This window comes from Nycticebus coucang, chromosome 2 (genome assembly GCF_027406575.1).
Source record: "Nycticebus coucang isolate mNycCou1 chromosome 2, mNycCou1.pri, whole genome shotgun sequence".
Lineage (NCBI taxonomy): Eukaryota > Metazoa > Chordata > Mammalia > Primates > Lorisidae > Nycticebus > Nycticebus coucang.
In genome coordinates this window covers 27,949,618-27,975,595 of record NC_069781.1, presented here as the reverse complement: position 1 = coordinate 27,975,595, position 25,978 = coordinate 27,949,618, and the positions used below count along the sequence as shown (strand labels likewise).

The 25,978-nt window shown below is 44.7% G+C and overlaps 1 protein-coding gene across 4 annotated transcripts in view; it reads left to right on the top strand.

Moving 5' to 3' along the window:
- PALM2AKAP2 (PALM2 and AKAP2 fusion) overlaps nt 1–25,978 on the top strand; it is a 524,781-nt gene that overhangs the window by 250,228 nt on the left and 248,575 nt on the right. For all 4 annotated transcript variants that reach the window (XM_053566186.1, XM_053566193.1, XM_053566191.1 and 1 more), the window contains one exon: nt 2,100–2,230. In XM_053566186.1, coding sequence (XP_053422161.1) covers nt 2,100–2,230 — 131 coding nt within the window. The remainder of the gene's footprint in view (nt 1–2,099; nt 2,231–25,978) is intronic.

Sequence of the window (25,978 nt, the reverse complement as noted above, 5' to 3'; positions counted from 1 at the left end):
AAGCCCCAGTGTCCTGGCTCTCTTTCCTTTCACTTTGCTTGCCCCACCTGATGAGATCAAAGAAAATTTTGGATAGAGATGATACCAGGGAACCCCGGAAGCGGTCCTTACCCTATGCCAGTTGCCTTCATAGCCGTTGTTCCTGTTGTTTTTCATTCACCCTCTGTTGTGGGGCCTAATTGGTCGTGTGCCCTGCACCCTCACAGTGGTCTTGTCCTTTGGCCACTGACTTGCCTGAGGTCATCTCACTGGTGCTCAGCCATGCTGTTCTGGATCTGGTCTCTGCAGACATTCAGAAGCTGCTTCTGCCCTCTGGGAGACAAGTGGAAACCCACATCAGCATTCTCTCTCACCTACCTCTCCTTGCTGTTTCTTTTGGGGAGTTTCAAAGTGCCTATCCCCTCCCCCCCTTTTTAATTATTTCAGATTACTATGAGGGTACAAACAATTAGGTTACAATGTTTGCATTTGTGTCCAGTTGTGGTGGCTCACACCTGTAATCCTAGCACTCTGGGAGGCTGAGGTGGACTGCTTGAGCTTAGGAGTTCGAGACCACCCTGAGCAAAAATAAGACCCTGTCTTAACTAAAAATAGAAAAATTAGCCAGGTGTTGTGGCAGGTGCCTGTAGCCCCAGGGCGGACTGAGGTAAGAGGGTTGTTTGAGCCTAGAAGTTTGAGGTTACTGGGAGCTATGAGGCTATGGCACTCTGCCTAGGGCAACAGAGTGAGACTCTGTCTCAAAACAAAAAAAAAAAACAAAAAACAGTGTTTGCATTTGTTAGGTAAAGTCCCTGTGTGGTTGTGTCCCACACCCAGGAGGTGTGCCATATACCTTTACGTTGTGCCCATTGGGAGCACACCAATCCCCGTTCCCCTGCCCCTCTCCCTAACTTGAATTGAATTGGGTTTTTCTCTTGGGTAGGCATGTATTAGTTTGTCTACAGAGTGCCTTCCTCTTGAGCTATTCTCATTTCCTTTCTCAAAGAGTACAGACAGTCCTCAAGTTACAAATATCCAACTGCAACTTAAAAACTTAACGAACGGAGGTTATTACAGTAAGTCCTTAAATTACCAACAACCAACTGACATACATGACTTGCACTTATGAACGGGGGCTATTACAGGTGATAGGTAAATGTACTTGTTCTAAATTACATACAAACTCAACTTAAGAACAAACCTATAGAAGCTATCTTGTTCATAACCTGGGAACTGCCTGTAATTGATCCCTCTTAACTGTTGCCCTGGAAGGAAAACTTTTTATTTTTTTTAGAGACAGAGTCTCACTTTGTTGCCCTTGGTAGAGTGCTGTGGCATCACAGCTCACAGTAAACTTCAGCTCTCAGGCCATCCTCCTGCCTCACACTCCCAAGAAGCTGGGACTACAGGAGCCCACCACAACGCCTGGCTATTTTTTGTTGCAGTTTGGCTGGGGCCAAGTTTGAACCTGCCACCCTGGGTATATGGGGCTGGCGCCCTACTCACTGAGCCACAGGCGCTGCCTGAAAGGAAAACTTTTTATTTCACTGTACAATATGTTAGTACACTGGCACAGCTGGGGTATATGATTTTTGTAACGTTTGGAGAGGACAGTTGGGAGTTATTAAAGGGTTTTTAGGCAGAGGCATGAGATAGACTACTCTTTCAAAAGAGCACTTTAATATTGACCAGATATTAGGTGATCTTAGGAAATTTTATAATAGAATCATAATTGCATAGAAAAATGTCCATACTTTTTAGAGACTCATCCTGAAATGTCATGGTGTTTGCTATTTACTTTAAAATACTTTGGTAAAAAAAAGGGAAAATATGGCAAAATGTTTATGATTATTACATCTAGATGAGGCTACATGGGTGTTCATCGTACAGTTCACTCTGTTTTTAAATTTTTTTAATAATAGAAAATGATGTGGGAAGAAATTTCGCTGGCGGGTCTCTGGGGGTTGGGCCCCAGGGAAGTAGGGAGCCAAGTTAGGGAGGAGGTGAAGGCAGCGATTCAGGCAGAACTCGGCTGAGGGGCGGAGCTAAAATAGAGGAGGGAGAGAAGGATGTGGACTTAAAAGTATCATCTTGTCTGTTGTCCTTCCTCATTCCCACAGTCCAAAGTACTTCGGGAAAAATGGCTGCTGCAGGGTATACCCGCTGGAACTGCCGAAGAGGAGGAGGCCAGGAGGCGACAGTCTGAGGAGGACGAGTTCAAAGTCAAGCAGCTTGAAGATAACATTCAGAGGTGGGTGGCTCCAGCCCTGGTCCCCTGCTGTAGCTCCGCAGTGCAGTAACCATCATTGCCCTCTGGGGGGCGTCTCCCAGTGCTGTCACCTTGTCCAGGGCTTTAGAATCATTTTCCTAAACAGAGCAGCACTTTTCATATTATTTAACTTTTGCTAGTTGATCTGGAGTGACTGCCAAAGCACTAATTAGTATATTGGGCTGTAATACAGCACAGTGATGTCTTCATGGGCCACTGAGCTGTTGTGGTCAGCCTGCCCTTTCACTGCGTACTCCTGTCTGAGTTCTATCAGCTTTGGTCTTTTTCCTTGTCTGGGTCAGGCCGTCAGCCATTATCACTGCTATTGTAGGTCTGCTTTCAAATGTGCTACGTTTGGTCCATTTGGAAAGGGAGAACTGTAGCCACGGATCTTGGAATTAGAGAGTACAGAAGTGGTCAGTGAGAACGCCTCTGTAGGTTACATGCCTACGCTCTAAACATTAACTTTGTGTCGTCTCCTTTCACTGCTCAGAGGGTCATGTGGTTCTCAATCAGGATCTGACCATTTCAGCCTGGGAGATAAGTGACCTGCCTGTGGCCAGTAGCTGGCCAGGGTCATACAGGAGCAAAAACATAGCTTTTCACTTGGGAACTATAGCCACCCTGGGCCCCAGTACACATAGCCAGAGTGGAAGGTGGCGAGTGTAGATGCCTTAGAACCAACCTGGTCCCTACAATTCATCCCACCAAATTCTGCCTGAAGTCTCACTCTCCAGAGCTTCATCTCTTTCTTCTGAGATTATAAGCTCTTTTAAAATACAAAGGATAGTAGCTAAACTACTACTAGCCTTTTATTCCCCAAAGTAAGCGAAGACTCTGAGGGCCCTCGGGGACTCCAGCAGTGTCACTAAAAGGGAAAGCAGTTGACTGTAAACCCCAGGGGCATATGTCAGCCTATATCCCTACTTTGCTTAGGTCTTATAAGCAAAGAACTTGAAAGAACTTTCAGAGCAGCATGGCGAAACTTTGCTTGCAGGGAAAACTGGCCGTGAAAAAGTCTGTGGGATGTAATGTGTGTACACGTAGACATCCCCCCCCATACACACACACAAATACATAGATATGTACACGCTCATGCATTTTCTTAGAACATGAAGGATAAAGGCTAAACCAGCCCTTTATATCATATTGATAGATAGTAGGTGTTATAGACAGAAGGCAAAAATGGATTTGGAAAATAGGATTACATTAGTTACATGACCTTTTCTATTTTTCTTACACGGTATGGAAAATTTGTTCTTCTAACTGAATTGGCAGTTTCACCTTGGCTTAACTACAAATATGTTATTATATAAATATGTTGTTATTATGGTCCAATAGTAGTAACTCTCACCTATAGAATGAACCATTACACTTGGAGGCTCAGGTCTCGAGTTGAGACTGAGCTCCGGCTATATTAACCATTAGAGTGAAGTATATGATTTACATGCTGGTTTGTTGTTCAGGTGGGTGTGATATATACTCAGAAAAATAAAGAAAATCTCTTTTTATCCTTTGAGTCAACAGAATAAAAAGTTCACTTCATCTATGCAGTCTCTTTGAGTCCTTGTAAGAGGTATCCAAGCCAGAAGGAAAGAAATGATAATAGCCTAAAGGGGTGGGTGGTTAGGCCTGGATTCGGGGGACATTTCTTCTGCCCTGGTACTGGCTTTGCTATACATTGGCCAAATGGGTAATGGATTTGTGCTGGGACGAGCTGTACTCCCCAGGGCTGCTTTCTGTAGGAGCAAGGATGCTGTGGGCCTCCTGTGGGCAAACTTTCTTCCTACTTTGAAAACCACTTTCTGCTTCCCCTCATCTTACTGGCATCTTTTCCATTACAACAATTAACATCTTTAGTCTCTAGTCCCAAGGGAAGAAAGGAGTTATTCTCCCCCTTCCTGCAAAGGATACTCAGTCATCTAAGCTGCTTCCTCGAGAGTGCCATTTGGAAAACTGTAAAGGCTCATTGTAAACATAAGCATCCTGAGTGAAGCAAAGTCCATGTGGATTGACTGGCATGGTTCTGCTGATCAGCTCTTATTTCCCTGCACTACCAGGCTGACCATCACATTTCCTCTTTCTGGCAATGGCAGAGGTGGAAAAGGGCTGAGAAGAAACAAGGCCTAGACTCAGAACTGTCCACAAGCCTTTAGCCAAAGCAAGTCAGTGGCAAGGCCTAAAACCAAGCGGGGGGAGACAGACAGCCAATCTTTAGTAGAGTGGACACAGGGCAGGGAAGAGTGAAGAATGGAGGCCAATAATTAAGTCTTCTGAGAGTGTGATTGTTGAATTGAAAATTAAAAGTAGTCAGGAGAAGGGACCAGCATGAGAAACTACACAAAAGCCAAATAAAAAGAAAAAAGACAAGCAGAAACAATGCAAGAATGCAGAGGGAAAGGAGGAAGAGAATATGAGTGATTTCGAGATCAAACCCAGATCTTTATGCACATAGAAACTGTCTACAGATCAAACACAGCAGAACCACTAAGTAAAGGAATTCTACAAGAACCTTTCTTGGCATGGAGCAAAACAATCTGTAGATCTTTAGATTTGTGCCCTCTAGTCTATGTCACCCCCTAGCAATAAATTAGATTCTCCTAAAAAGATGCACAAACTGGTTTCAAACTATAAAGAATATTAGTATGGTTGTGTCCTGAAGGAATTTTGGTTCTTGCTATTGAATCAAGAGTAGTTTGAAGATACTAAAGGAGGAATGGAGAATAGTAATCAAAGAGCAGGGAAAATTCCTACAAAGAAAGATTATGGGAAATTTGGGTCACTTCATTTAGAAAAGAGAAAAATAATAGCAACCTAATTCAGAATTTTGCGCGTATAAGGATTTAGGACAACTTAATGCTTTAGGTCTGTGCCATTCTGAATATAATAAAAACTTCAAATAAAACATGTAAATTTTCATGCAGACGTATGTCTATTTCCCTAGATAGCTTCAAGAAGAGAGACATAATCACCTCTCTGATTCTAAGATTTTTTTTTATAGTGTCAATAGCTATAGAAGAAGTTCCATTTCTGCTACGTGCTATTTATAAATTGGTGGTGGTTTGGAATAGAGAAAAATGTCTCTCTTTCAGAACTATTTTATGTGGTGCTTAGATTTTGAGAGCAGCCCACAGGAAGGAAAAAAAGGAAAGAAGGAAGGAAGGGAGGGAGAGAAGAAGAAGTGTAACTAGACTATTAAATCCTGGTCGTTAGAATTACCTGGGAAGATTTTTTAAAATAAGCATTTCCAGGCCTCATTCTAGGACATTTGGATTTAGTGACCCAAGTAAGGAGCCCTAGCATCTGTGTTTTATTTTTAAGAGTGCTTCAGATAATGCTATTCAGTAGTCAAGTTCAAGAATGCCGTAAATGGGGGGGAAAGTAGGCCATAAATGAAATCCCATTTTAATACCCAGAAACCCCCAAGTGGGAGTGAGAAGGAACACTTACTCTACATACAAGGATAAAGGACAACCCTGACCCTTGATTTCAGACTGATTCTGAGCCTCTCTGCCTTCACTCACGGAAATTTGAAACCTGCCTTGGGGACCCTCGTAGCTCTGGCTTAGAACTAAATTCTCTCCTCCACAGGCCCCACAGTGGAGCCCAGCTTTCATTTGAACTTGATTAGAAACAGCCTTAGTTGGCCAGGCTGAAAATGATGCGGGCCAGGAAAGCTGGCTACTTGCCAAAAGGCCAGAAAATTCTACCGTTTTTCAAAGATTTTTGGCTGAAATTAAAAGCAATATGGCCTTGAAGCGATGACATCAAAGCAGCTGGAAAGGAAAGAGAGAACTTGGTCACTACAATGGATAGATTGTCATTTGTTAGCACTACTTTTCCTTGGGCAATGTCAAGATTATGCTTTTGGCTCGATAGAAACCAGACTTAACATAAACTAAGTACGACTGGAGTTGTTGAAAGCAAAGTCTGTACACATGTCTTTCTAAACAATTTTCGAATGCCCGTATCTTCTGTGTCCTTTATTTCCTCTTGCTGGACCATATTAGAAAACACCACCAGGGGGTGTCTCTGGCTTGGCCCATCGTCAACCACTGTTTATGCCATTACTGTGTGTGATGAGTCCCTTAGGGGCCACACAGGGACCTCAGATTGATGCTCTTGGAGATTTTAGGTGATTAGATCTACACTAGCCCTGTCTATCCCATCTGCCCTAGCCAGCAAGTTTTGTCATTTGCCTTGTGATAGCCCCACTTATTGGCTTTCTCATTTCATCAGGTTTTACTCAAGTGTTTGAAACAGCAAGGTTCTTAACTTTCCTTGCTTTGTGAGAAATATGGGGAAAATACCCCCCACACACACTGGAATGAAGATGAGAGTTTTAAATGAAAACAGAATAAACTATGACAAAGCCAGGGTGTTAATTGTAGTGCTACTGTTAATTTGCTGTATGACCTTGAGTGAGTCAGTCTCTCACTCTCCCTGGCCTCAGTTTGCTCATCTCATCAGTAAGAGGTCTCCCAGGATCTTCCAGCTCTGATATTCTGAGATCCTCTAATTGGAAAAGTTGGCTAGAGATCTTGTCTCTGAATAAATACACCTACCTGTGCAGAGAAATGTCACTGTCATGGAAGGAAGTGATTTTGCAGGCAGATCACAAATGGGGAAAGAAGTTCTCAGGAAACAAAAACCCTGCGTATAAGTAACTGATTCATCACTGAGATGACTGATTCATCTGAACAGCCGTCAGTTTGAAAATATGTCCCATCAAATATTCATTGAATAAAATATTGAAGTCCTAGTCACTAGTCTAGAGAGAGCCATGCAGCTTTTTAAAAAAATCAGGCTGGGTGCAGTGGCTCATGCCCATAATCCTAGCACTCTGGGAGGCTGAGGCAGGTGGATTGCTTGAGCTCAGGGGCAAGACCAGCCTGAACAAGAGCAAGACCCTCATCTTTACTAAAAATAGAAAAACTAGATGGGCATCGTGGCTGGTGCCTGCAGTCCCTGCTACTTGGTAGGCTGAGGCAAGAGGATCTCTTGAGCCCAAGAGTTTCAGATTGCTTTGAGCTATAAAGATGCTGCGGCACTCTACCCAGGGCGACAGACGAAGACTCTGACTCCAAAACTAAATTAATTGTATTTAATTCAAGTGAAAAAAATAAAAATAAAAATACAGGTGGACAGGTCTATTTCTGCTTCTGATTTAAGATTCTCTGAATGCCTCTTTTGGTCTCTGGTAAATGCGAGAATTCACCTAATTTTCCACGTTTTTAAGAGGCTCAAAGCAGAGGACTGGAGTCATGAAGCACAAGTATGTGTGTGTTATGTTGTGGGATTTGACAACCAGGAGGGTGAAGTCGCTTATAACTGTTCTAGAAAAGACAAACACAGAAATGTTCGTTGAAATCACAAATGACATTTGCTCAGGATTCATTGTGTTCTTTACACTTGCTATTTTTGACTCTGATTTACTATTCTTCCAAAGCAAGGAACAGAGCACTGTGCACTGATATTCCACATCTGTCTACTCCTGGCCCGGTTCCCCGCCCACATTCAGCCATAGTTTGGCAACCCAGCCCAGTTATCATTCCCATTATTTTCTTTCTCCCAAATAAAACTACATATTCTATAAACTGCATAGTGTTTTCACTATATTGCCTAATACTGATCAGTCTCTTACTCTCATCTAGGTATTGACCTAACTTTTTTGCCTCCACTTAATCAATTAATTTTCTCATTAAAGCCTCACATTGATGATGATGATGATGACAGGAGAAGTGAGGCATAAAAGGTGAAGTAATTTGCTGTCCAAGATGACCCCATTCCTAAATGAAAGAGCAAATATTTGAACTCAATTCTGCCCTGTTCCAAAGTGCATTCTTGAAAATCCCAACAAAGTTGTTATTTTAAGTTAAAGATGTTTGAAGCCTATGATGTTAAGTGAAATTGCACTAAAGTTCATCTCATGGTGTGGACTAGAGGGTGGACAGGTAACATGTTCCTCCCTCCCCAGCCACCGCAAATGCTTCTTCAGTAAGCAGGTGTAGCAAGTGCACCAAGACCCAGTGTGGTTCTGGGTTCCCCCTGCAAATGATTGGTGGCCATGACGAGTGATACTGCCCCCTTCAGGTTCTTTCAGGAAGTACGGGTCTCATTTTAGGCGTGGTTTCCTTCCGTCTTCCCAAAGCCCTTTGCACTTTTTTTGCTGTCTAGAGTTTAAATGTCTTCTGGCAACAGCGTGTGCTTATGGAAAGGGCTTGCAGCATAGCGAACAGATTAGGAACTTGAACCTCAGAGTTTCAGCAAACTTGCTTGGAGTCCTAGTTCCACGTTTTCAAGTTGTTTGATCTTGAACAAGTCATATAAGCTCTCTGGACTTAAGTGTCCTCACATGTACATTGGGGACGACTGTGCCCACCTTGCAGGGTTGTTGTGATATGTAGGGATCAGGTGCACCTGAGAAGTGCCAGGGGCTGTCAGTAAGTAAGAGTAAGTAAGGGGTGTTGTGTTCCCCTCCACCTCTCTAGAGCAGGGTTACTCCACAGCCACTGGAGGGGCCAAGGAGAAAGTTCTCCTGTGGCCCCTGAAGGTTCACTGAAAAACCAACTTGCAAAAGTCAGATTAACTGGAGAAAAGGCATACAAGCTTTCTTAACTTTATATGTGTGGGAAACTTCAAACGAAGATGCAGAAGTACAGGGGAAATTGTCCATTTTTATGCTTAAGTTCAGTAAAGTATGGACAAAACGGGTGTGAGCTAATGCTAATAGACTGAGTGGGGAAACCCAGCAAGGCCTGTCTGCCTAGATTCTTCTTGGCCTCTCTGAACAGCATTCCTTCCTCCTGGGGATGGGGGGGGGGGATCTCTGGAATGGGGGGAGGTCTTATGACCTACTGTCAATCAAGATAGGTCAGGTAATTTTTTATAGTCAGTTTTTTACACACAACTTTGAAGGGAACTTAGAGTAATAATTTGAGGTTTGATGGCTGGCTTTGGTGGTAAGGGGTTCCGGTTTCTTTGACCCGCCATAGGGAGGAGGAATTCTAGTTTCTACCTTGGGGGGGAATGGGACTTGGACACAGAAGGCAGGAGAATGTCAGAGAAAAACTTCTGCTTCTGAGACTGCTTCTGGGGACTTTTTTTTTTGGTGGGGGGACGTATTGTTTTCTGAGCCCCAATATAGTGCTATATACTGACATCTTGGGCTGGATGATTACTCATTGTGGGAGGCTGTCTTGAGCATTGCAAGATGTTTAGTAGCATTCCTGGCCTCTACCCACTGGTCTCTACTAGCACCATCCCCTCCTTCAGTCTTGATAACAAAAGATGTCTCCAGACATTGTGAAATGTCCCCTGGTGGATAAAATTAATCTCAGTTGAGAACCACTTCTGTAAAGCCTAGAGTCACGTGTGTTGATACTAAGATGAAAATCTGGCCATCAAGTAGCTTCAGAATACAGTACCCTGAAAAGATGTGTGAAGATATCATTACTGATTCTCAGTGCAGAAAGAGAAAGTGTTTCAGTTGCTTGAAAATATAGGGCTTCTTTCAAGCCCTGAGCTGGGAAAGTCAGTTCTGAGTTAAAAAGAAATCGCTGCTGCTTTTTTTTTTTTTTTTTTTTTTTACATTCCATGCTATGCTAGTTTTGCAAAGGCAGTACTTTCATGACAGCTCATAAAACCATAAAATGTTAGGATACACACAACTGATAAGTTATCTGGATCAGCGCCTATCTGGTACTGGAATTTGCAATGAACCTAGTGAGTGGGAGTCAAAAGACAATTTTTCCCAAGGCTGAAAATGACAGGAAACTCACTTACTACAGAAATAAACCCAGGTCCATACTGGAGCGACTGTCACTATTACAAAGGATCCTCCTTTGGGCTGAAGGTTTTGTTCCTTGCAGTTTCCACCCTCTCTGATTCCTGCCCTACCTTCTAGGGCCCACACAGAAAAAACCCTCTTCACAGACTTGAAAATCGAGGTGCTTATGGCTTGCAGTCAGCTTTGGAAGCTGGTGCAGGTAAGGGAGCAAACACTTGAATTGCACTCCGGCATGTCAACTTTGCGTGTGTGTTTCTTTTTTTTTTTTTTTTTATCATTACGTATACATGTGTTTATTAGGTTTCCATTGTTTTGCCTTCACAAAATTAAAAAGGCTTAAAATTTAATAACAATAACAATATCTAAGATAAGGACTAGAAACAAAAACCTCATAAAGAATGAACAAACATAAATGCATTCAGAAAAGGAATCAGACAGTTGCTACATGGAAATATTAAGTGACTGCGTGTGTGTTTCTTAGCAACATCAGTGGCAGGGTTGCCGGATGTGCCCCAAGTGTCACGCCTCACTCAGGCTTTTTAGGATCCATTATAATCACCCCATTATTGGTCTGGTAAGTTGGGTTTAAAGTGCCCAGAACTATGAAGATAGAGGGAGAATTTCTTCCCTATGCTGAGACCATGGAAGAGGCACATGTGGGGAATGCTGGCATTTTCCTGCCCTCAGAACAATCACCGCAGTTGAAGGAATTGTACAGGGGTAACATTTTTGGCAGCTGGGCCCAGGCTTTTGGCCTATGAATGCCATGCCCCAAATTTCTCCTCTCCATAAAGCTTGGAAAATAGTACTTTTCCAGGTAAAATCTCTGTACGCAGCCCTTCTAGCTTGTACTGTGGTCATTTCTCAGCCCTCTGTGTTCTGGGGGGACTGAAGACCTCCAGCCTCCTGTAGCTATGCCCTAGCACGTGTTCTACAACTTGTGCATTTTGAAGGCTGTGAATGAGATGTTCTCTTGGTCCTTCTAGTGATCTAACGACACGGAGCTCATGTCGTGCCTGTGGTCCTGGGCCTGAGCGAGGCCGAGGCAGGCTTTGAGGGGAGCAGACCTACTTAGGCAGCTGTTTTGGTACCTGTCTCACAAGGACCCAGAGCCAAGTGGATCTCTGAAGCACACCCCACTTTGCATTGCCCTCTTTCACTGCTCAGGCCCCAGAGAAGAGTCCTGGGGGACCAGAGACCACTTGATTGATGCTTGTCATTTCAAGACCTGTCTCTTCCAGCCTTCCTACTTTCTCCTTCCCTCAGGTCTAGGCCTGGAGCCCTCCAGGGCAAAGATAAGGTGCTCCAACCCTCTCTGGTTGTAGGATTCCAGTTCCTTAGCAAACGCATAACAAGGATGCTAAAGAAAATGCTCTTCCTTGTCCCACCCTAAAGGCATCTTCGGACATCAAGAATTCCTTTAGATCCAAAGGTGTAAATCTTAACAGTGGGAAAGTCAGGCTAGGAGAGAGGAAAGGGATACACGGTAAAAGATGGGGTAGGTTTATGAGGAGGGCTTGGCCTACATCCTAGTTCCCGTCCCCTGCATGTGACACTGAGCCCTCTTGGTGCACATGGTTCAGTGACATCTGAAAAGGGAAGGATTAAGTGATGAGGCCCAAGTGTGACTTACCCGAAGCCATACGTGGAGTGAGGAGAGCGCTGTGCCTCCTGCCGGCTGGCAGCAGCTGCCACATCACTGCCAAGCCTGTTTATCCCTTTTGAAACAGAATCTCTGAGGGAATGAAACCCACCCCAAGGATCCTAGAGTCCCGTGTTAGTTCCTCCCATGTAGAAAGGCAAAGGAGAGTGCCAAGGAATGTCTGAATGCTGCTGGTGTGTGGAGAGAACCTGTAAAATTACAGACTTTCAGCCAGCAAAGCATGTTCCCTGGTCTGGGTGCCTGGAGGAGGGCTGCCACTGCCGTGCCATGTGGCTCGGCGCTGCCCCATTGGCCAGATTCTGGCTGAAAGGACAGGGCGTCTCTAAACACCAGTGGCTTTCATTGCTGGCTCACATGGCTCCTTTGTGAAGTCAGAGGATGCAGCTTCCCCTGGGCTCCACCACTTGGAAAGACCACTGGCTGTACGTCAGCACTGTTTGGTGCCTTAGCCAGCATCCGTGGGCAGTGGCCATCTGTACAGCCAAGCACAGTGGCCCTGCTGGCTGCCTGCTCTCCACTGGCCTCTTCTTGGTCCTTAAGGTAGCTTCACTTCTCCCCTATTCTTAAATATTCTCTGATAAAGTCTGAAAAGATGGTGATGAAGATTTTTACAGGCCGCTGGGGAACACAGACAAGTCACCCATCAATTAGAAAGTGGTAGATGGCTCCTGGGTCCCTGGGCACATATGCAAGGGAGGGGTCTTTACCACTTGGGTGAGGGAATTCAGGTGAAGCGGTATACCTGGAGAGCTGGTGTATGAGGACAATGTTGGCAAATGTTTTTATCTTTTTCCGTTGCATTATATGACATTCTGTCATCCCTGACTAGGAGGTAAATTCCACGAGAGCAAAGATTTTCTTGGCTACTGTAACAGACGACCACAGACTTGGTGGTTTAGACCAACAGAAATTTATTCTCTCCCAGTTCTGGAGGTCTAGAAGTCCAGGTTACCCTCAGGGCTGTGCACTGTCCCAAGTCTCTAGGGAAGATACTTGCTTGCCTCTCCCAGCTTCTGGAGGCCCCAAGCCACCTTGGCTGTGGCTGCATCACTCCAGTCTCTGCCTCCAGCTTCACGTGACTTCTCTTCTCAGCTGTCTCTTAAAAAGACCTTTGTCATTGAATTTAGGGCCCTCCTGGATAGCCCAGCACAATCTCATCTCAAGGTCTTTAAAGTAAATATATCTGCAAAGATCCTTTTAGCCCCACAAGGTCACATTCATGGATTCTAGGGGTTAGGATGTGGATGTATCTTTTGGGGACCACCATTCAGCCTATTATAACTGAGTGCCTAGAGTATTGCCTGGCACCTCATAGGCTGCTCAGTAAATATTTGTCTGTTCAATTCATCTGTAGTAGCCTTAGGTGGTCTGTAGGATTTCCGTGAGGTTCAAAAAATATTATTTACATCCAGAGATGGAGTAGGACTATGGGTAAGGGCACAAACGGCGGGGTTCAAGTCCAGGTCTCCATCTGCTGCCTGTGTCATCTTAGGCAAGTCCTTTAGCCTCTCTCTGCTATAGTTTCTTTTATAAAAAGATGATAATAATGAGATCAACTTTATTGGACCGTGGTGACTATTCAGTCTATGCAAAGTGCTGTCTAGGACTTGTGCCTCGTAGGTTTTAGCTTCTACGATAAAAATAAAAGAGTGATGTGACAAGGTACAATATAAAAATAACTCTAAATTGTTTGATTTGACCAGATTCCCTCTCTACTTTTGCAGTCGGCTGAGAGGGCCGCCGATGCCCTAAGCATAGCATGCTCTTCCAGAACTCAGCTGCGGCTGGGCATTCGGGTCCCGGGGTGCCTTGGCAGAATGCACCCTCACACAGTGGCCCGGGGCAGAGGAGGGAAGGGAAACAAGGGGTGCAGTGCTGGGGGAGGCAGGGCCACTGCCTTGCACAGGTGAGAAGCTTCCCTGTGCAGGGCAGCTGTCAGATTTCCTCCTGCTCAGGGAACAGCTCTTGCCTGCTGCCCGAGACCTTGTCAGGAATTCCAGAGCAGCTGAGCCTGTTTCGGGCCTGCCAGCTAAGGTGGGGAGAGAAAAGAACAAATCCAGAGGCAGAAGAAATAGGACAATATGACAGATGGATTTGAGAAGAATCTGGAGCAATTGTGGGCACAGCAGTTTGGATAGAGTGTGAGGCTGGAGTTATTGAAAAAATGTAGCTTTCTGCTTTCCACTTGCTTATGAAAAAAAAAAAATCCAAGTTGTGTGAGTGACATCCTGCTCATGTCCCCTGAGGACTTGCTGTATTACAGAAAAAATGGCCAAACCTGGCACTGTTTTGAAAGTACGGTCTGTGGAGTGCTTTTGGTCAGGCAGCTGTTTATTACCAGTCAGTGACGAGATTCAGACAGAAATTGCCGATAACTTAATAACAATATGACGTCCTCACAAGTGACCAATGGACCCATCTCACCAAATAGGGTGGACAAGTTTGGGTGTGGTGGCACCCGTGTGGTAAGCTGCATGTGTCATGAGCCAAGTGCTAATTTTGGTCTACAATGGGTTGAGATGAAACCCTAGTCTGTGATCATAGAAAGTTCAAGAAACACTGCTGTAAACCAAATGGCAGAGAGGTGACTGTGTGCCCTAAGACCACCCTTTTTTGTCTAGATGTTTAAATCTTGCCATTGCCACAGTTTTGCAACCCTACTTCTAGATCTAGAAAAGAACTCGGAGAATCTTTCCATGAAGACCCTTCCCACATGGCTTCTCATCTTAACAGGTGAAAATGAGATAGATCAGGACAGACCACACAGGACTCTCAGAAAAGCATCTCCTGGAACAAAATCCAGGTCCTCCACGTTCTTTCAAACCTACTGCTGTCTTCCTACAGCTAAGGCAAGAGCATATCTCAGCCCCTAACAAGGAATACAAATTCCTGGTCAGTGCCCTCAGAATGACGGGTTTCCTTGGGAGCAGCTCTTTCCTAGACATGACTTGGGGAGCACCTCAGGCCTTCAATACAGGGGAATCTGCTGGTCTTGGGGGTGCTCTGTTAAGCAAAGGATGGGAATCTAACCACTGACATTTATTTTTGTTTGTTTGTTTTTTTGTAGAGACAGAGTCTCACTTTATGGCCCTCGGTAGAGTGCCGTGGCCTCACACAGCTCACAGCAACCTCCAACTCCTGGGCTCAAGCGATTCTCTTGCCTCAGCCTCCCGAGCAGCTGGGACTACAGGCGCCTGCCACAACGCCCGGCTATTTTTTGGTTGCAGTTTGGCCGGGGCAGGGTTTGAACCCGCCACCCTCGGTATATGAGGCCAGCGCCCTACCGACTGAGCCACAGGCACCGCCTAACCACTGACATTTTAATATTAGCCACTCAAATGTCTGGATTTTTAATCTTGAGAAAATAAGTTAATGCCCCAGCTGAATCTGTAAATAGACCAAGAATAAGATTTGCTGTCCCTGGAGACATCCTAAGAAGTTTTTTCAGGCTACTAGAGAAGGCCTGGAGAGATTATTTGGTCTGGGAAAGCAGAAGTAAAACTCGGCCCTTTGCTCCGCAAGGTCCCTCTGGTGACAGCATCATCAGAGAGCTCAGTCAGCCCTCTGCTTCAGGGGGTACCGCACTTACACCCCCTCTGGATGATATGTGTTTCCCTTACTTTTAAAGATGAGAAGGGAGAGTCTACAAATGACTGGCTTTTCTTGCGGCCAGTGTGATCACATGCCATTACACTGTTAATGCAGTCAGACTGGGAGGAAGCAGGGCTTCCGACTGGTGGTGAGTCAGGGGTGCTCCTGTCTCAAGGATGGTGGCGCTTAGGTTCCAAGTGTGTCCTGTGGCTAGTGGAGTCAGATGCAGCTCTGATACAGAACTATGATTCAGATGCTCCTCAGGCTTCCATGCAGATGGCAAAATCTGGCTTTCAAACACCCCAACTGAAGTTTTCTCTAGCCAGGATCTTTGGCTTCACTCAGTAACTAGCCCCAACTTCTTTTGGCCTCTGTTTAGATGTGAATACCATGCTAGGTACAGAATTTTAGCAATAGGAGAAGGTAGATTTTTCCCCATAAAGTTTAAATATTCAACACTCAACCTTCTAGCAGAGAGCCCTGGGGCCAGCTTGGCCTTAGCTTTAAGGGCTAAGAGCAGGTGTTCTTTGCTTCATCGTTTCTGCGGCCTTGAACCGGTTACTTAAGATTTTGTGCCTCGGTGTTCTCATCTGCAAAATGGAAATAACAATAGAGTATACTTCGAGAACTGTTGCAGAGAGCAAGTGAGTTAATACATGTACATTGCTTAATGTGTCTGGCAATGGTGATAGCTGCTATTAACACCATGACCCAAAGCCTATGTTTGCTTCAAGCAAATGGAATGATTCCAAGACTAAATGTTTTTATTTTAATAAAATTCTAAATTTTATTAAAGCAAATTTTAATTCAAATCATATTCCCTTTGCACTATATGAAAAAAATTATAGATATACAGTTTGGTTTGGGATACAGAGGCTTGATGCCTTGTCAGTTTTAGAAATGATTTTTGTGTTTCCTGGGGCTCACTCCTCTCACCAAGATCCCACTGCAGTTGATACCCGCTCATTCAGTAAGACAGAAGGTGTGGAAGAGCCCGCTTGTTATTTAGATTTAATGTTTTATCACTGGCATATGAGGATTTACGTTAAATTATAATCACATCAACAAACCAAAAAGACTTTGGATTTAATAGAGCAAAAAATAATTTACTTAAGTGCTCTATGAAATCTATTTGTGGGTAAGTCTATTTTCTAAGGAGAATTAATTAAGAAACACATTTAAAACAGTGAGTAGGGCGCTGGCCCCATATGCCGAGGGTGGCGGGTTCAAACCCAGCCCCGGCCAAACTGCAACCAAAAAATAGCCGGGCGTTGTGGTGGGCACCTGTAGTCCCAGCTACTCTGGAGGCTGAGGCAAGAGAATCGCTTCAGCCCAGGAGTTGGAGGTTGCTGTGAGCCGTGTGACACCACGGCACTCTACCCGAGGGCGGTACAGTGAGACTCTGTCTCTACAAAAAAAAAAAAAAAAAGAATTTGAACAAAAAGCTCACATAAAAGCAGTTACCTTACTTGTCTTGCCACAGCTGTGCCCTTCACACCTGCCCGAGGTCATAGCAGCAAGGTCAGGCTCCCAACCTTTCAAATACAAGTACAACTTCAACTGTGCACACACACTGTCATCCTCCCACAGTTTTTCTCCAGACCGTTTAGAGATGGGGAAACAGATCTCAAAGGACCTCTCTCAGGTATTTGAAAACACATTCTTCCAGATGCCAAATTCATGGTTCTGTATTTATGCATGTTAGAAACATCTCTTGCCTGGACTAGAGATGTTCACATTCACATTCTTAGCAGCCAAATGTCCTTTATTTGGACACACTCACCATTGCTTTTTCAATTATTGCACTTTTTAAAAATCAGTCTCAAGATTAAGAGTTAGGAGGCATCATAAAAACAGGTCTCCATACTTTGAGAAGATCTTAGAAATAATCTGACATTGGAATGGCCATTTGCTATAAAGTACTTTCCTATCTGAGACAAACTCCTCTGACTCCCTTCTTTCTCTTTTCTGACTCTTCCCTCACTCCTCCCTTCCACCCCGCCCTGCGTGGAGCCATCATCCCTGCTGAGTGTCTCCACCTCCCACCCCCACTTCACTCTCCTACACATCCACCGACCTTCCACTTGCCAAGTCACTGGTGACCATTTGGTTGCCAAATGCCATGGAGACTTTTTTTTTATTGTTGGGGATTCATTGAGGGTACAATAAGCCAGGTTACACTGATTGCAATTGTTAGGTAAAGTCCCTCTTGCAATCATGTCTTGCCCCCATAAAGTGTGACACACACCAAGGCCCCACCCCCTCCCTCCGTCCCTCTTTCTGCTTTTCCTCCCCCCCACATAACCTTGATTGTCATTAATTGTCCTCATATCAAAATTGAGTACATAGGATTCATGCTTCTCCATTCTTGTGATGCTTTACTAAGAATAATGTCTTCCACTTCCATCCAGGTTAATACGAAGGATGTAAAGTCTCCATTTTTTTTAATAGCTGCATAGTATTCGCCATGGAGACTTTTTAATCCTCATCTTACTTGGCTGTTGTTAAGAAGCAATTGAAACTGCTGGACGCTCCCTATTTTTTCCTGAAACATGCTGTCCCCTTGTTTACTTGCGATGACATTGTCCTTGATCTTCTGTCTCTTCCTCTGTCTTTCCCTGAAATGTTGGTTCTTTAAGGTTCTTATCTTGGTTCTCTTTTCCTCTCACTTCTCACATTCTCTCTGAGTGATAGCATCTGTTCCCATGGCTCCTGAAATAGACACTCTTTCTTCTCATTTTTCTCCAGACCTACCCATAACGGCCAGCCACCCCCAGTCAGATCCATCTGGATCCCCCTCAAACACCTAAAACTCAGCATGAACTCATTACTTTTTCCAACCGGTTTCTTCTCCTAACGCAGTGTACCTGGTTGCCTAACTCTGAAATTATGGCATCATCCTTGACTGTTTTCCTCCTTTCCATTTTTATATGTAATCAGTAATTTTATATTGCAAATATTTCCTGGATCCTTCCGCTCTTTCCCCTTCCCGCCGCCACCACACTAGCCTAGGCCGCCGGTATCTTTCATGTGGATTGAGGCGACAGTCTCTAACTTGGTCTCCCTTCCTTTAGCCTGGTGTCCTTCTAACTCAAACTATTTTACTAGCCAGCAGAAGTATCTTTAAAAATTTACATCTGATGATGTCACTCTCCAGCTGGAAACTCTTCATCTGTTCCCAGGGACTGTAAGACAGGGTTCAGACTACGGCTTAGGGAGACTCTTATGATATGAACTCTGCTCACTTCTTTGGCCGTGTCTCCTGTGATTGTGTCCTCTCATCACCGGCCATCCCAGAATTACCTGCAGTTCCTTGGATGTGCCGTGCTCTCTCTGGGTCCTGTTCTTTGGACCTACTGTCCTTTCTGCCAGGAACACTCCTCAGCTGCTCTTTACGTGGCTAACTCCTACCCATTTGTCAGGCTTCAGCTGAGATACCACTTTCCCTGAGCCCTGGACTCTGGGTTAATATTCCTCATGAGCATTTTTAGCCTAGAACTTACAGTATCATAGCACAATTGAAGCTAATTCATCTCTCTGTCCTCCTCCCGCTTTAGTTGCCTGGGGGCAAAGAGAGCAGAGTGTTCACCTTTTTTCTCCCAGATCCCCGTACATTGCCTGGCTCGTACATCCTTACAGAAAAGAGGAAGAGAAGAATAAAGGAAGTATAGATGACAGTCCCCTGACCCCCGCCCAGCGCTCTGGATATAAATACTTGTAATATTTCTCATAGAAAGTTGGGCCTTTGTCTTCATTCCTCTCATGGACATGTAATTATGACATGAATGAAAGGAGGGTGATTGTTTTCTTGACATGGCTTTTGTTTACCTAGACACTTACTGCCATGAAGAAATATGTCCCTGCGGTCAACTTACAGTGGCTGTGAAATTAGTGATACAATGTTCACTTGGATCAAGATTACTAAAGAGCTATTCACAGACAGTCATGGGTAGTAGTGGTAGGTGTTGGAGTTATGGAAAGGAAGTCAAGGTCTTCTCCTTGGTTCTTACAGCTCCGACAGTCTAGGTACCAACTAGATGGATTGCACATGCTGCAGGTACTGAACAATGTGATGCCTGTTCTCATGATAGTAGAAGTTCAGAGAAAGAAAGAAGTTCATTGTGTAGCTTAAGACTTGCTCTTTTACCCCAATGGGGTTTAGCTGAAATTAATCTAAGATTTATTCATTCATTTCAGTAAGTGTTTATCAAATGCTTATGCAGGAGGCCAAGCAAGGTTAGAGATATAAAGATGAAAATGATAATCATTATCTTTGAGAGACCTATGATCAACCCAAACCAATGAGAGGGAACTCTTCAATGTCCCTTAATTTTGGGTTTTCACAGATGTCCAAAAGCTTCTGGACTTAAGTTTCTATTGCACCCAAATCCAACCATTTGATGTTAGAAGATTTCCTTTTAAAAAATTTTTCTTACCATAAAAGGGAGGTAATTTTGCCTTCAGATAGTAAAATTATTATTCTCCCCTCAGAACCTTTAATACCTGAATCTTTTGAAGCAGTGATGGTCCATTTCTAAAAAATAAAAGATACTAATTTCAGTAGGTCTCAGTTAATTAGAAGGAAATTTCAGGCTCATAGGAAATGAACTAAGGCTTTGTGGGGCTGTGAACTGAATGGCTGTTGTTGAGATGGAGCAAATGCATATCATTACGTAGAACTAGAATGGAAAATGGGGGCCCTTCCTTGACCTCCATGAGGCTTTGGCTCCTTGCCGCCTCAAGCAGGATCCCAGCTCCAGAGCTGGGATTGAGTTTCTGGATGATGACATTATTGGGAAACAGTGGTTGCGTAGGAGTTGAAATTAAGGTTAATGTCAGTGGGTTGTCATGGATGCTCTGGACAGACCAAGCTCATGTGCTTCTTCCCAGCTCAACCACCTGTTGTGAACAGCTGAGGAGCCCAGCTCCACTTAGAGGTTGTCACTATCTCTGGTATGTTGTCTGTCCCTGGCAAGGGAGGGGAGCCTGGAAATGGGGACAGTGAAAGTGATTCCTGCTTTCACTGAGTCATTCCCTCCTTTGGGGGAAATAGACCAGACAGGGGTGGTCCTTCTGCAGAGAATCTGCTGTCTCTTTGAAGATGGGATAATCTCAGGCTTAACCACAGAAGCATTCCAGGAGAAAATACCAGAATAGCAAGTTGGAACCAGATCATGAAGGACTTTGAATGCTGAGTGGAGGGACTTAGAATTGATCCCAGCAGCTATGGAGCGCTAGAATAAGTTTCAGAGTTGTCATAAAGGTAGTGTTGAAACTAGGATGCTGGATCAATGCTATGATTAGAGCAAGGGGGAGGTAGCAAAGTCAAGGGCAGACTGAGAACCAGCTGGACAGGTGGCAAGTTTAGGTTGGCAAGACTTGGCAGGATCAAGGAAAATGGTCTACTAACAGAGAATGGATTAGAAAACCAGAAGGCAAATAGATCAGGTCACTCAAATATCCCCAGATCATCATGGCTGATCAGCATGATCAGCATCAGACAGAGAGGCAGCCCAGGGCTCTGGAGAGTTCCTGGCAAGAAGTATTGCAGCACCACAAAGCGGAAGTTCCAACCTCACAGCCAGTTCTAGGCCTGATGAGTTATATCTTTTTTTTTTTATGTCTTTGTAATAATATCTTGGACCTGAGTAGAGTTCTACTATGGATTGGGGGTTCCTCTCCCTCAAGATTCCAAAAGGCTGATTCAGGTCTTGTTATAGATGCAGTAAACAGAGCATGTTTTTCAGCATCAGACTGACCTCATCTGATTCTCAGCTCCACATCTTATTACAGGTAACTACATGGGACCTTGGGCAAGTTACTTAACCGTCTGCAAAGCAGGAATTGGTGATACGTGTATCATTTGGCTGCTGTGAAGCTTAGCTTAGTTTGACTAAACTGACTTTCTAATGACATAGAGAAATAATAGGTGCATGAGGACAAAGGAACTTTAAAGGGAATAAAAAGTGATGGGAGGAAGAGGGTTATGATGTACAGAAATGCTTCTCTGAGCAGAGTATGAAGGAATAGGCCATGTGCTTCCCAATATGGGAATGTGTCCGGTAGAGGGTCTTTACAGGACCCAAGACTTTTTTTTTTTTTTTTTTTGAGACAGAGCCTCACTGTGTCGCCCTCAGTAGAGTCCCATGGTGTCACAAGTCACACCAACCTCAAATTCTTGGGCTCAAGCGATTCTCTTGCCTGAGCCTCCCAAGCAGCTTGGCACCACAGGCGCCCGCCACAATGCCCGGCTAAGGGCCGACGACTTTGATATAGGGGATACTTGTAGTTGTCACTTTGCACAATAGTGCAGAAATGTAAATATGACTCTGCAAGCTGAAAATGAGAAGTGATTTTAATCAATGGAGAAAATTACTATTACTCTGTGACTACAGTAGAACTTCTGTAAGTTGGCCACCTATATAACAAACTGGTCAACATAAGGAATGAGGCCTACTGTACTGATACGAACATGTGATGCATGTCCAGTCTATGAAAATTAGGTCAACTTAAGGAGGTGGTCAGTGAAGGGAGGTCGTCAACTATGGAGGCTCTATCGTATATATGAAGTATCTAATCAGTGCCTAGCTCCTATAGGGTCCTTGCATCTCTCTGTCCTTAGAGCTTGTCCTCTGTAGATTCCTGTCTCTCTGTGGACAGAGGCAGAGCCTCCATGGGAGGGATATGATCAGAACAGTAGCATTCATTCATTGTAAAGCCAATTCAGCCATCGCTCTCTTTATGTTGCACTGGGTCCCTGAAAGACTGCACGGTAAACCATCATCTAAATGCAGCAAAGTAGCTGGATACCCCAGGAAGCCCTGTTTGTGGCCCTTTGTCTGGTGAGATGTGTCATCATTGCCTTCTTTTAGAAGTGCTGATTCTGTTGAGTTCAATTCTTCGAAGGGTGGAGTACATTTATGAACTCATTTAGTTCCTCAGACATTCCTCAGAATAGAGACCCCCATGGCCCTGTAGCAGAGCCTGTTTCCTTCCCAGACATTTATTATGCCCTTGGCCTTGGCTGGACTTTGGGGATCCAAACATGCACATAACCGATTCCTACTCTGGCAGACACTCCCTGCCCAAAGGTAACATAGCTATGTTCCCAGGTCCGGATGAGAGGGGAACACAAGGGAGCAAGTATGCGCAGTTCCCCAGATACTCAGGTCTGCTTTGTGCAGGTCCCTGGGCAGGTGCTGGGGTTGCTGAGATGACAGGGACCTCAGTCTCTGCACTTGGGGCCTCATACACTTCATTAGCCTCTTCCTATGCTTGAGTTTGAGGCTACTATCCTCCTGGCATGGGTCACTGGGTCACCAGATGTACAAATGAAAGAGTTAAGGTTAAGGTCCAAGGACACATGTGCTGCAAAAGACTGTGAGCCAGCCTCAGGGAAGGAGGGGCCAGCTGTGCAGGGCCTGGTCACTGCTTTTCAGAAGTGGGACCAGCCATGAGCCTTGGGGTCCATGTCAGCACTGTGACAGGCCTTTGGTGGGAAGGAGGGCTTTTCTATTGGGTGGCCTTGGCCATACTGGACCACAGATTCTCTGGCTGGATTGTTCGTAATGGCCCTTTTGGGGTACCTACTGTATCCCATTTAGCACACGGCCCCCAACAAAGCAAAGATCTCAGTGATGATGATTACTACCACTTCTTGAAGACTCGGATCCTTCTCAACCAGCTTCTGTCCTTGTTACAGAGCACGTAACAGGTTCACAGGTCACATGGCTCAGCTGGAGATTAGCACACACCACTAGGGACAAGTGCTCTGTTCCTTTGTGAACACTTTAACGTTCATGTAATGCGCTTTCTCCTCTGAAGTATGCAATACCAAATCTGCAAAATGACAGCAATCTTCTCCCAGAAGCTTTCCCTACAGTCTCAAACATCCTACTTTGGTTGGTGGAGCATGGCTTTACCTACCGCTAGATGGCCCTCCACGTGCACATTTTCCTCCCCACACAGGGACCTGAATCCTACTTCCTTGGTTGTTTTTTCTTTTCTTTTTTTTTTTAACACGTAGGCACACATACACATACACAAACTTAACTTTCTCCATCTTTGAAGCCAGTGTTTGGCTCTTTAATTTTCCTTTCAGCATAAATGATAGGATTTATTCACGTTCCCTGCAAAACTGGGTTAACAGAACAATCTATGGATGTGCCTGAATTTTCTGGAACACAAAGCACATATTAAGAAGATGAATTTGAATTTATTCAGGTAAATAGGACAGTTTGGTTTACCTTGTAAATGCAATGTTTAACAGACCACTCTTTTAAGTTTTTAGAAGTGCTGGAAGAGAAGGAAAGAGCAAACATTTGGCTAGCGCTTCCTCCATGGAGGCAGGCAGTGTTCTGAGATATTTTAAACATTAACGCATTTAAACATCATAACTTTGGAATAGCTCTTCCATATGCATCATGATAGCCATGTTCTAAACGAGGAGAAAATTGCATTGAGGCATGACGCGTGTTTAGATTCCCATGTCTCTTTTCTTTTTTTCTTTTCATTTTTTTTTTTCTGTAGAGACAGAATCTCACTGTACCGCCCTCGGGTAGAGTGCCATGGCGTCACACGGCTCACAGCAACCTCTAATTCTTGGGCTTACGCGATTCTCCTGCCTCAGCCTCCCGAGCAGCTGGGACTACAGGCGCCCGCCACAACGCCCGGCTATTTTTCTGTTGTAGTTTGGCCGGGGCTGGGTTTGAACCCGCCACTCTCGGCATATGGGGCCGGCGCCCTACTCACTGAGCCACAGGCGCCGCCCCCATGTCTCTTTTCTTACTCCCAATTTTCTCCTCTATAGTATAGTAATGAAATAGCTGAGAAAAGGATGTCGTAAACTCTAAAGCACTGCACAAAATGTTTGCAATCACTATTATAGTTTATTATTATAGTTAGGGTTTCTCTCATACACACCAGGAGGCTGTCATCATTCATTCATTTGCATTAAAACATTTATCCCAGGTCCTAGACCATTGCCTCTGCGTGAGACCTCGGTACAGACCTGCCTATACTATATCCCATACAAATCTAGTCTTCCCTGAACTCTCTGGAAGGTTGCAGCGAGGTTTCCTTGTGCTTTCAGCAGGTACTTGTCCCTTAAGCGCAGGATCTAGAAATAATGGCTTATGGTAGGACCACTTCAGGAGTGCTGAATATAAAGGGGGCCAGTGCTAATTTTGCATAAGCCAGGCAGGAAGAAACAAGTCATTTTTTAAAATTATTATTTTGGAACGTGATGAACTATCTCTGTATCCAAGAGTTTATATTTGAAGTGGCCTAGCAGACCACCTTTTTGACAGAGGGTTTCAATGAAAAGCGTGAGTCTGGGTAAACATGAAGTGGCAGTGTTTTTCATTGGACCTGATGTGAACCACTTTTTTGTGGTAATAGCGCTTCTCTAATCTGGCTTAAGAACTGCTTTATAATTCAGGCTTTGATCCCTACATGTGAAATCATTTTATATCTGGAGGTTCCCATTGCCAGGCTTCTGGTGTTAAGGAAAATTCTACCCTTACAGAGCATTTTGGACTTGAAAAGCGAGACATCTGTGTCCCTCAACATAACAGCTGTTGTACAACACAATCAGGGTTGATAAGTCAATAAGGATAAAGTTCAGCAGAGAATATTTTTAACTTAATTTTTAGTTCCAAAAATTCTTGTCTGAAAGCCCCATTATAGACCCAGCGAGGCAGCGACCTGCCCACTCAACTGCCTTCAGCTTAGTGTGCCCAGCGCTCAGGCCAGGTGGACTCAGCTGTCAAGGCCATTAGTCTCTGTCCCTGTCCACCCCAGGCCACAGTGGGACATGCATGAACACCATGTAGGTGTTCTGCTTTAAAGCCATCTGTGCCACTGGAGAAGGGCATGGAGCGCCTTCTTGCTGGGATTTTTAAGACAAAATGTCTCTATTGTCTCCATAAGATAAGAAAATAATGGGGAGGTGCCAGAGAGGCTCCAGTGAATGTGCCGATGGGAAACCAGCAGGGCAGGGTTGCGCCACACCTGTAACCCATCCAGGATGCAGCGTTAGGCGCTACCTTGGTCCCTTAGCTATATGGGAGAGAAGCCTCAGCATTTTCTCCATGCCATGATAATCCTACTCAGCTTAGTCAGCTTCTCCAATCCCTGTCCTGCTATAGGAAGGTGAGGGCAGTGATAAAGTTCATTAGTTTCAGGGGTGGGCACCTTCTTTTCCTTGGACTAGAGATGATTTCAATTCTTGGAACATTTTAAGTTGGGGTCTTGAGGTTCAAATTCATGCCCTATCCAAGGTATTATTATAGATGATCAAAGGGAGAAGAAACGGTCAGCTTCAGTTGAATTTCCTCCCTTTCCTCAAGAAGAGGAACCTGGCCAGGTGAGGCTGGCTCACACCTGTAATCCTAGCACTCTGGGAGGCTGAGACAGGTGGATCTCCTGAGCTCAGGAGTTCGAGACCAGCCTGAGCAAGAGCGAGACCTCATCCCTACTGAAAACTGAAAAAATTAGGTGTGGTGGCGGGCACCTGTAGTCCCAGCTACTCGGAAGGCTGAGGCAGGGAGATCACTTGTGCCTAAGAGTTTAAGGCTGCACTTTAGCCAGGCGACAGAGGAGCCCTGTAGTGCCTGGCATGGCTAGACAGCCTCAGGGAAGTGGCTGCGAGGTGAGCAGGCAAGGAGAGGAGGAAAATTCTGGGGTC